Source organism: Aquarana catesbeiana, linkage group LG07, assembly GCF_042186555.1.
Source record: "Aquarana catesbeiana isolate 2022-GZ linkage group LG07, ASM4218655v1, whole genome shotgun sequence".
Classification (NCBI taxonomy): domain Eukaryota; kingdom Metazoa; phylum Chordata; class Amphibia; order Anura; family Ranidae; genus Aquarana; species Aquarana catesbeiana.
In genome coordinates this window covers 150,348,524-150,360,884 of record NC_133330.1, presented here as the reverse complement: position 1 = coordinate 150,360,884, position 12,361 = coordinate 150,348,524, and the positions used below count along the sequence as shown (strand labels likewise).

Genomic DNA, 12,361 nt, shown 5'->3' with positions numbered 1-12,361 from the left:
CCTCTTGGTTATCTCGCCAAAGTTTCTGTTGTTGAAAGTTAGTTGAAGGAAAACTCAAAGAAAGAATTGATTAGTGGCTCAGTATCCGTGTTGCTGTAGTGAGTAAACAGACACAAGCATACACTGGGCATGTTTCCAAAGCTGTTCTAAAGTTTATTATGTTGCCTGTAGGTTTTTTTTCCACACATTTCCGTAAAAAAAAAGGAAACCATGTTGCATCTCAGCAATACAGTTGGGCAGGAATATACCAAATAATTGTGCGCTATATACATATATTGGATATAAACATATATCCAAAACTTGGAAGTTTTCAGTTTCTCTTGCAGAATTTAACATTTTCTTTACACTAATTTGTTGTTTATCCTAGCCCCAGGGTTGTTTTAGGGCCGTTTCACACCAGAACGCAGTGCGGGAAAGGCACGTTCTGTGCAAGTTTCCCACACTGCGCTCAAAATACAATGCCTTTGTGATCTGCTGTGGGTTCCAATATATTCTTAACACCCAAAAGCACATATTGCAGATGCATTGCTTGGGAGCCAGTGAATCACATAGAAACACACAGGAGTTGCACAGGAATGCTTTCTTTTCATACATCAGGGGACACAGAGCCATAGTAGTTACTATGTGGGTTATAGGCCACCTTCAGGTGATGGACACTGGCACGCCCTAAATTAAAAAGTGCACTCCCTATATAACCCCTCCCACTACTGGGAGTACCTCAGTTTTTTCGCCAGTGTCTAAGGTGTTGGTCATGAGTAAAGATGCGCTGTGCTGAGCTCCACTGGAGCAATCCTTGCTGGGGCTAGCCATGCTGACCGGATCCATTCAAAGTGTCTTTTTTTGGGCCAAATTGAATGGTACCCGGGCCTCGTATCCGAAGAAACGAGGTTTTGTCTGTGAATGCTTCTCTTTATAGAGAGCTGAACCATGGGATCCAGTACTTTTGGTAGTAAGGCCATAAAGTTTTACTGGCAGGGTGCTATAGCGGGTTCCCTCTAGGGTCCCCAGCTCCTGAAGGTTTAACGGAACCCACGGTGAAGGGTGGAGATTGGGTCTGTTGGTTTACCACAGAAAAACACTGGCGGGGAAAGGTAAGTGGAGTTTTCTAAGAAATCCCTTTGAATTTTCTTCAAAAAAAAAAAAAAAAAAGAGGTAATGGGAAAGCCGTGGCTAACGCAGGGGGGGATAAGCGCAGTGTTGGCGTCCTTAGACGTCCAAACACGAGGAGGCATGATTTAAAGGCACCATATCTATTGTTGCAGCTGTGGAGGGACACAGGAGCAAAGTGGCGTTAGAGGTTGGTGACACAGGCATTCCTTTGGCCCATTTACTATTGCATCAGGCTGGACATTGATAAACAGCAGCAGAGCTGGACTATCGCTCAAGCAGTGCATGAGATTTCTTCTGATGGTACCTTTGCTGTGTGCATCGGGCTAAGGTCAGAAGGAGTGTTAAAACACCCCCAGAAATAGAGCTAAAGGAGTCCCCCTCTAGCTCTGGTAAGCCTACTCATCTCTACACATGGCATCCTCCCCTGAGAGGGAGTGACTGGTTAGAGTGAGCATCAGGGGCACGAAATGTTTACAATTGTTTTCAACACTGCAGCCCCTGTGTATTTTACCAAAGGTTCTTTTTTCCCTCAGCCATGATGGGTTTTTAAAAAAAAAAAAAAGAAAAAGTTTAGCGACTTTAATCGCACAGATTCTCTTTCATTGCCCAGGACCCTCAAACGGGGGAACTAGGGGCGGGAGAAGACCAATCCCCTCAGGGGAGCATGATGAGGCTGATGACTCCTCTTCTGAGGTGTCAAATGTGGGAGAACCAGCTGGTTTCAATATCTTGCTGAATGGTCCACTCCACATTTATGCTCCCTTAACTAGGTGTTTGGGTTCGTTAAAGCCTCCTCAGACTGTGCATGATTTTTTCCTGTCCATTTATTGTTGGAAAAGCCTTTTTTGTATCTGAGAAGATTTCCCAGATAAATGGTATTTTCCTCCTAGTTAAGTTTTTACACTTTATCCTATGGTGGAGGAAATTCACTAAGAGCTGTTATTCGGCATACAGTATTCAAATGCTTAGGCATCCGACGAATAAAGTTGGAATTCCTGTTTTAAAAAAAAAAAACAAAAAAAAACACAAACTTTTTTCTCTGGCAGATTGAGCAGCCTGGCTGACAGTAATTGCTTAATCGTTGTGAGGCCAGTTTACCAGGTGTTCTAGGACCCTGCTCAGCAGGCCCAGAATTATGGCAGCTTTATGCTTGCAATAATGGCTTGTGAGTTCCTTTTGTACAACTTCCACAAGGTTCTCAGGCAGGTGCTGGCTTATAAACTAGTCAAACAGACAACAGCTGAGATGCCTATGGCGGTTTGTACCTGGTACCTGTACAGCCTGGGAATACCAGGTGCTATACACGGTTCTGTCACATTGTTGCTGAACACATGAGTGCAGGAACGCACATAAGCGGAGGATAAACTTCCTTTCACCATGCAGAAACTCCTGGCTAGTCTTCCTTTTGTGGTAGAACAGCTAATTGAGGTTGTTTGGAATATTCATCCAAAGAAATTCTAGTGGGAAAAGTACCCCCTTTTTTCCATTTAAGTAAAGCTCCTTTTGTGCCAGGGGCATCAGCCTCCAGGCAGTCACGATGGCTTCCGCCATCAGGTTCAGTAGGTAATCCTCAGGGTTAATCCCAGGGACACAAAGAGGTCTTGGGGAGGAACTGTATCCTCCTTATCAGGAGGCGCCCCGCTAGCTCAATAGGGGGAATTCTTCTGCAGTTCTCATGGATCTGAGAGGAAGATGAATGAGGGACTTCCTCAATAGCTCCAATCTGGAGTTCCAAGAGTTCCCGTCTCCTCGTTTTTTCTCAAATCAAACGTTCCTAAGGATTCAGAGAAAAAGAAATCTTTCTCTTCGCATGGAATTTATCCGATCAGTAGTCTCCTTCCTACAAGGGGGAGAACTTCTGGCGTCTATCGACATCAAGGATGCTTATCTCCATGTGCCGATCTTCCCCGCTCACCAGAAATTTCAACGCTTCGAGGTAGAAAATCTTCATTTCCAGTTTATAGCTCTACCTTTTTGGGCTAGCTACTGCACTTCAAGTTTGTATCAAGATCCTGGCTCCTCCTTTAGCCAGGTTAAGGGCTCAAAGTATAACGATATTAGCCTACTTAGACGATCTACTCTTGATTGGTCAATCGGTAGCCTGTTTTAAACCAAGGTCTGGTTACCGCAGTCAGCTACCTGGAATACTTGGGTAGTAAGATCCTCCTTAAAACCATCAAGGAGATTGCAGTACTTAGGGATGATTATAGATACAGCCCACTAAGGGGTATTTTTATCCCAGGAAAGAATTGGTTCCTTAAAGGAACTGATTCAGTGGGTCAAAACAAAGAAAAATCCTTCTATTTATCTTTTCATGTTTTTATTGGGAAAGATGGTGGCTTCTTCGAGACCGTTCCTTATACGCAGTTCCATTCAAGACTGCTGCAAAACAGTATCCTGTCAACTTGGAACAAGAAGATCCAAACTCTGAACTTCCCGTTGCGTTTATCCGACAAAGTGCGTCAGAGCCACAATTTATGGTTGATATCCAAGAATCCTCAAAAAGGAAGAGCTTTTCTACCGGTTACCTAGAAAGTGGTAACAGATGCCAGCCCTTTGGGCTGGGGAGCAGTCCTGGAAGAAGCGTCTGTCCGAGGGACATTGTCCAGATCAGAGATGACCTTGCCCATCAATATTCTATAAGATTCGGGCAGTACGCTTGGCGCTGGAGGCCTGGACGCTCAGACTATAAAATTGTCCTGTCAGGATCCAATCCGACAATTCCACAGCGGTGGTTTATATCCATCACAAAGGGGGCACGAGAAGTCGTGCGGCCCAGAAAGAGATTAATTATTTTTTCTGTCTTGGGCAGAAAGCAACATTCCTTGTCTAGCAGCAATTTTCATTCCAGGAATGGAGAATTGGGAGGCGGACTACTTAAGTCGCCAACTATTGTTTCCGGGAGAATGGTTCTTCACCCCGGCATCGTTCTGTCAGTATGCCAAGGATGGGGAGTTCTGGACGTGGGCCTATTGGCGTCCGGGTTCAACAACAAGATCTACAACTTTGTGTCAAGGACAAGTGATCCGATAGCATACGAAACAGATGCCTTGGTATTTCCATGGGATCAGTTTTGACTGATCTATGCTTCCCTCCTCTTCTCCTTCTGCGCCTTCTTCGCAGGATCAAGCAAGAAGGGAAGGAGGTGATTCTTGTGGCCCAGAAGATCTTGGTTTTCCGAGATCATAAGGATGGTGGTAGGGGACCCTTGGTCCCTACCACTGTGGCCAGAAGGTCCGGTATTCCATCCTTCCTTACAAATGCTAAGTTTAACGGTTCGGCTATTGAGACCCACATTCTAAAATAAGACCGTGAGCTGTCAGCTTCAGTAGTTTCTACTTTGGTTACTGCTAGGAAGCCAGCCTCCAGTGTCATATACTAATGAGTCTGGAAGGCATATGTCTCCTGGTGTGAATCCAGGGATTGGCACCCCAGGAAATATGTCATAGGTAGGATCCTTGAATTCCTACAGATAGGATTAAAAATAAAGCTGGCCTTGAGTACTATCAAAGGCCAGATGTCAGCCTTATCGGTCTTTCTTTTCAATGTCCACTTGCTTCTCAATCTCTGGTTCGTAAATTTATTTATGGGGTAACGCGGATTAATCCTCCAGTTTGGTCACCCCTGAACCATTGGGACTTAATTTTAGTCCTGTCGGCTTACAGAAGCAGCCTTTTGAGCCAATATGGAGATATTCCCTTGGTTCTCTTGATGGGGGAAAAATAATTTTCTTGATCGCCATATCTTCTGCAAGAAGAGTATCAGAGTTGGCTGCTCTTTCTTGTAAAGAGCCATATTGGTTGTTCATAAGGATGAGGTTGTATTGCTACCTCATCCTGAATTCCTACCGAAGGTAGTATTGGGTTTTCATTTAAACCAGGATATTGTTCTGCCTTCATTTTTTTCCAGAACCTGGTTTCTGTGGAAGAAAGGTCACTACATTCTCTTGAGGTGGTGAGAGCAGTCAAGGTCTATTGAAAGTGACTGCTCAGATTCATAAAACGGATGTTTTGTTTGTGTTTCCAGAAGGTCCTAAAAGAGGAGAGGTAAAATCGAAATCTACGATTTCTAAATGGGTTACATAGTTACAAGTGATCTGTTCAAACTTATGGTTTAAAGAGGAAAATTCCTCCTTTTCATATTAAAGAGTACTCCACCAGGGCTGTTAGTGCCTCTTGGGCAGTGCATTACTAAGCTATGACTCAGATCTGCAAGGCGGTAACTTGGTCTTCAATCCATACATTTACCAGATTCTATCAAGTAGATGTAAAAGCTTATGAGGATCTCGCCTTTGGCCACAGTGTACTGCAGGCTGCAATATGAGTCTTCTAGTCTCTTGGTGCCCTACAATTGTGTCTCCCTCCCTTCAGTTAGCATTGCTATGGGACATCTCACATAGTAACTACTATGGCTCTGTGTCCCCTGATGTATGAAAAGAAAATAGGATTTTTTAAAACGGCTTACCTGTAAAATCCTTTTCTTTGAAGTACATCAGGGGACACAGAGGTCCCTCCCTTCTTGGTATACACGTGTATTGCTTTGCTACAAAACTGAGGTACTCCCAGTAGTGGGAGGGGTTATATAGGGAGTGCACTTTTTAATTTAGGGCGTGCTGTCCATCACCTGAAGGTGGCCTATAACCCACATAGTAACTACTATGGCTCTGTGTCCCCTGATGTACTTCAAAGAAAAGGATTTTACAGGTAAGCGGTTTTAAAAACTCCTTTTTTTATAAAGCGTTACAGTATAGTCTGTGTTTGGGACTATAGGTCATAGATCCAGCCAGTGCAACATAAGGATTGTACACAGAGCTATACAGTGCTAGCATCAGACTCTTCTTTGGAAACTTTAGTGGAATAGGAGAATTTAAATGTATAACAGGATTGTTCTCATAACACCTACTGCTGTTTGTCTTTTGAAGGGTCAACCATATGGACCATGGATCCAACCCATGTATCTCTTGAAACTATGGCAGCACCTGCTGTTGTTTTGCCAGATCTGGATGAGGATAATACCAGTGACTTATTAGTTCTCACCGTTGGAGAAAGTCAAGTAAGAAACTTCTAACGAAGCAAACAAGATACTGTGATTTTAAATGTTTTTTGTTCCATAAGAGTTTTATTGAGATTATCATAAAAATAAATGTATATACAACAGAAAAAGAAAGACGGGGTTACCAGTCTGTAACCCAAACCAAGGATAACAATTCAGTACGTACAAGCAATACAATAAGACAAAATCACAACCCCGGAGTGAAAAGAGGGTAAACCTTCTGAGCCCAAAACTCTTTAGCGCACACCCCTCCACCTCTCCACCTAAGTCATATAGAGTGATCCCAGATGCTAAATGGACTGGGTAGCTCAGTACCATCAGAATGGAGTTCATACCCAAAACCTATACTAAGTTCAGATGCTAAGGCTCCTTCTCTGCTCTGGCTCAACTCAATGCTTCCAATCCAACTTTCCACTTATTCACCTCTCCACGCCATTCCTCTGGGTCTGAGTTCACTCAGCAGGGAGCAGGACAGGAAGAGCAGGAGAAAGAGAATAAAAAAAGATGGAGGAGGGGGTGTTAGGAGAGGGAAGAGAGAGGGGAAGGTGGAAGAGGAAACAGTAAGGTTAAAGGTGTAGAACCGGAAAGGGGGAGGGGGGTGAGACGAATGAGAGTGGTAAGGCTTACCTTGGTCCCCCCCCAAAAGACTTTTGCCTGTCCCGGAAAAAACACCACACAAAGTTTTACCATTGGCTGAGGTGTAGTGAGTGTATGCTTAAACCTGTTCTACATTGGCTACGCACTATTATGCCCTAAAAGCAGTACCTTCTAGTCCTTGGAGACATGACCTGCATATACTGAGCAGTGGTCTTAAAGTGAGTCCATCAAGGCCAAGTTTTTCGTAAAGGAGGATATTACAGTTGTGCTCATAAGTTTACATACCCTGGCAGAATTTGATTTCTTGGCCATTTTTCTGAGAATATGAATAACACAAAAACATTTCTTTCACTCATGGTTTGTGTTTGGCTGAAGCCATTTATTATCAATCAACTGTGTTTACTCTTTTTAAATCATAATGACAACAGAAACTACCACAATGACCCTGATCAAAAGTTTACATACCCTGGTGATTTTGGCCTGATAACATCCACACAAGTTGACACAGAGGAGTTTGAATGGCTATTAAAGGTAACCATCCTCACCTGTGATCTGTTTGCTTGTAATTAGTGTGTGTGTATAAAAGGTCAATGAGTTTTTGGACTCCTGACAGACCCTTGCATCTTACATACAGTGCTGCACTGACGTTTCTGGATTCTGAGTCATGGGGAAAGCAAAAGAATTGTCAAAGGCTCTGTGGGAAAAGGTAGTTGAACTGTATAAAACAGGAAAGGGATACAAAAAGATATCCAAGGAATAGAAAATGCCAATCGGCAGTGTTCAAAATCAAATCAAGAAGTGGAAAATGAGGGGTTCTGTTGAAACCAAACCACGGTCAGGTAGACCAACTAAAATTTCAGCCACCACTGCCAGAAAAATTGTTCGGGATGCAAAGAAGAGCCCACAAATAACTTCAGGTGAAGTACAGGACTCTCTGAAAACATGTGGTGTGGCTGTTTCATGATTCACAATAAGGAGACACTTGAAGAAAGATGGGCTGCATGGTTGAGTCGCCAGAAGAAAGCCATTACTACGCAAATGCCACAAAGTATCCCACTTACAATATGCCAAACAGCACAGAGACCAGCCTCAAATATTCTGACACAGTCATTTAGAGTGATGAGACCAAAATTGAGCTTTTTGGCCACAACCATAAACGCTACATTTGGAAAGGAGTCAACAAGGCCTATGATGAAGAGTACACCATTCTTACTGTGAAACACGGAGGTGGATCGCTGATGTTTTGGGAATGTGTGAGCTACAAAGTCACAGGAAATGTGGTAAAAATTGTTGGCAAGATGAATGCAGTATGTTATCAAAAAATACTGGAGGAACATTTGCATTCATCAGTCAGGAAGCTGCGCATGGGACGTACTTGGACATTCCAACATGACAATGATCCAAAACACAAGGCCAAGTCGACCTGCCATTGGCTACAGCAGAATAAAGTGAAGGTTCTGGAGTGGCCATCTCAGTCTCCTGACCTCAATATCATTGAGCCACTCTGGGGAGATCTCAAACGTGCAGTTCATGCAAGACAGCCCAAGAATTTACAGGAACTGGAGGCTTTTTGCAAAGAGGAATGGGCAGCTTTACCATCTGAGAAGATAAAGAGCCTCATCCACAATGCTGTCATTGATGTTAATAGGGGCAATACACGGTATTAAGAACTGGGGTATGTAAACTTTTGATCAGGGTCTTTTGGGTAGTTTCTGTTTTCATTATGATTTAAAAAGTGTAAACACAGTTGATTGATCATAAATGGTTTCAGCCAAACACTAACCATGAGCGAAAGAAAAGTTTTTGTGTTTGTCATTCATATTCTCTGAAAAGTGGCCAAGATATCATTACATTCTGCCAGGGTATGTAAACTTACGAGCACAACTGTATATCCTGTGCTTTATGTATAAAATTCCTTAATTTCCTCCTATTTTATTCAGTCTCTGGAACCACTCTCGAACCGTTGGCGAGTGTGTCTCTCTCCTCCAATAAGTTGGTATACATATCCTTGCTGCATTAATCAGAGATTTAGCGTAGGTCCGCAATGTTTTTTTGGTTCCAATGGAGAAGGTATTGTTTGAACGTGAAGTCCAGAGCAGTAACCAGTCACCTGATCAACATAAGCATGTACCTGTGACCAGAAGTGGGACAGCCCTGCACAGGACCACCATATATGGGGAAAAGTTGACAGCGCCAGCAGCATTCTGGAATGAATGATGACATTTTGTGAAGAGTGGACACCATCTGGTATGTATTTTGTAAGCGTTTTCTTGGACATTAACATTGAGGGAACTCTTATGAACAATCGTATTGACACATTCCCAGTCCTCATTCAGTGTACTACCCAGGTGAGGACCATAGCAAGGTGATTTTCAGCAAATAGAATTGCGTATAGGTCAGAGACCAGATGCCTCTGCGGAGAGTGCCCGAAGCAAATGACCTTGAAAGGCATAAGAGGTCAGTCACAGGTCTGTTTACAGGCAGAAGATTATAAATAATGACAAATTTGAAAGTAGGACCAAAGGGAAACAGTGACTTCTGGGAAGTGAGCCTGTAAAACAGTTCTGTCAAGGATTTTCTGCCTATGGAAGAAATAACATGCCAGTGGGGGGGAATCCGGCCAACTGTCTTTCAAAAATGTCTTGGACATACCAGGCTCAAAGTCTGGGTTTTGTCTGAGCGGTGTGAGGGGCATGCAGTAGAGGAGATCCCATAGGCAGAGCATGCTTCCCGAAAGTTGCATAGTCGTCCAAAGCAGTGGGTAATCGGGTAAAATAGACTTCCAATGACATGTTCTAGTCCATGGTAAAAAGAGCAGAGGGGCTTCTACAAACACCTGCTCCAAGCCCACCCTTTTCTTACAAGACATATGCCAATCCACCACTCTAGCCAGGTGTGTGGCCCGGATATTCAAAAATATCAATTGAAGTCCCACCCCACCTTTTATATTTAGGAAGAGACAAATAAGCAAGACTGATCCATGGGGTTTTGGAGCTCCAAAGGGAACTTCGAAAGGCCTTGTGCAGGCAAGAGAAAAACGCCTAGGGAATGGCCACAGGGATTATTTGCATCACATATAATATGCATGGTAAGACATTCATCTTAAAGGCTGCGGCCCTCCCAAACCAGGACAGCATTCTAAGGTCCCAAGTCCGAAGATCTTTACAAACGCATTGTAGAAGGGGCACAAAATTCCATGCATACAAATCGGCAGGGGTCCACTGAGTTTCATGCCCAGGTAAGCAAGCGTGTCAGGATTCCGGGTGAAAGAAAAATTGTGCTTGCAAGACCCAATTTCCACCCACGATAGACCCACATTCTGCACATGCGATTTTGCATAATGGATTTTAAGTTAGATACCTTTTGAAAACTCTGCCAAGGCTGTCATTGGGGTGTCTGGGGTTCGCTTAGGAATAGTAGAACATTATCCGCATAAACTGCTACTTTATTTTCCTTGCCCACTACCCAAAACCCACGGATAAAAGGGTCCCACTAGACTCATCTGAGGAAGGGCTCCATTGTTAGTATGAAAATCAAAGGTGGCAGCCATGTCTTGTCCCATTACAAATTGAGAACCAGTCAGATAAGAATCCATTAACTAAAAGAGGTGAATTTAAAAGTTAACGACTTTGATTGTTCCAAATACATAAAGGACAAAACATAGCTGCTTGATAGATTTTATTAGATATAACATTTATCGAGTGACATTTATATTTATTTATTATTTAACCTCTTCAATACTGGGCATTTTTACCCCCTTCCTGCCCAGGCCAATTTTCTGCTTTCAGCGCTGTCACACTTTGAATGACAATTGCGCAGTCATTCAGCACTGTACCCAAATTGAATTTTTATCGTTTTTCTTTCACACAAATATATAGCTTTCTTTTGGTGGTATTTAATAACCGCTGGGTTTTTAATTTTTTATTTTTTTTTGCTAAAAAAAAAAAAGTTTGAAAAAAAAAAGTTTATCAGAAAATTTAGATAATAAGTAATTTTTCTCCTTCATTGATGGGCGTTGATGAGGAGGCACTAATATGCCGCACTGATAGGTGACACCGATATGCGGAACTGATAGTTGGCACTGATAAGCAGCACTTATGGGCAATGATAGGCGGCATTGATGGGCGGCACTGATGAGCAAGCACTGAAAGGCCACACTGACTTGCATCACTAATGGACACAGATTGGCATCAATTTTGGGCACTGATGGGCAGCACTGCTGGGCACTGTTGGGGCTGCACTGATCATCAGGGTACTGATGATCAGCGCCCTGATTATCTGTACAGTCTCCACTGTGTGGAGATGCTGCTGATCGGCTCTCCTCTCCTTACTCTGTGGGGAGAGCCGATTACCAGCACTTCCGTGTTTACATGTGATCAACTGTCATCGGTTGTTTAGGGAGATTGGGGTCGCGGCAAGTCCCTGGGTGTCCCAGAACGAGAGAGGATCCCACCCACTGTCAATTAACTATACTGCGGGCAGAGGTGGTTAAAGAGAACCAGTCAGTAACCAGTCGCCATTTTATAAAAATGCAGCCTTATTTTTTAGATTACTTGATTTTTAAATGATTTACTGGTATCCTGTCCCTTTCAAAGCAGAACTTTAAAGTGAGTGTAAAGTTTCATTTAAAAAAAATAAATAAAAATAACAAACATGTTATACATACTTGTTCTGCGCAGTGGTTTTGCACATGGCAGCCTGGATCCTCCTCTTCTCGGGTCCCTCTTCGCTGCTCCTGGCAGCTTGCTATGGGGGCAACCGAGCCGAGCTGCAGCTCTGTATGTCCATTCAGACACAGAGCTGCCATTCAAATCTCTCTCCTGATCCTGAGCCAATGGCACCGCTGCTGTGTTTCAGCCAATCGCTGGAGAGAGATGGGGCTCAGGTAAGCATTAGGGGGGTGCTGGGGAGGCTGCTACACACAGAAGGTTTTTTCATTCTATGCATTAAAATAAACCCTTCTGCCTTTACAACTCCTTTAGGCTGGCCACACACTAGTAGAATTTTCTGAATTTCAATCGTTTGATTTTTCTAATTGATAGTGGGGTCAAATCAACGTTTGTCTTCAACAGCAATGAGAAAATTCAAAGGTGCAGGTAATCTCTGGTTATGCAGAGACGCAAAATGCTACCAGAGACCTGTCATTATAGCGCATGGGGCTGGCAGCTGCATCTAACCGCTGAGAGCCACAGTAGGAATTTCTGTTTCCTGCCTCTGCTATTCACACTGACCCTAATTGCCGGTGTGAATGTAACCTAAGGATGCCTATTTTGTCTATTCATTACAGATAACGCTCAATTATTTAAGAAATTAACTCTAACGACTACATGAAGGAAAATGAAAAGCTTTTTATTCAAAAGTTTTTTCTGTCCTCCAGCAGCCTGTACAGTGCTTTAAAAGATAAGTTCACCATTAGGAACATGTTACATGTTCCACCCGTTTTTAGGGTGGAAAATGTAACATGTTACCAATGCTGCAGCCGCTGCCCCCGTCTGTGGCAGCAGTACGGGAAGAAGTTCCCTGTACTAGCAGTCACATTTTAAAATAAGCTTTGTCCACACTGCCACATCATTCAGTGTGTGAATAAACTACAAGTCGTGAC

At 43.2% G+C, this 12,361-nt stretch overlaps 1 protein-coding gene across 1 annotated transcript in view; it reads left to right on the top strand.

Annotated features, from left to right (window-relative positions):
- Window positions 1-12,361, top strand: part of FAM234B (family with sequence similarity 234 member B) — a gene marked incomplete in the record, with an annotated part of 274,001 nt that overhangs the window by 80,378 nt on the left and 181,262 nt on the right. Inside the window, 1 exon segment of the mRNA XM_073592718.1 lies at window positions 6,032-6,162. Within this exon segment, the coding sequence (XP_073448819.1) occupies window positions 6,032-6,162 (131 nt within the window).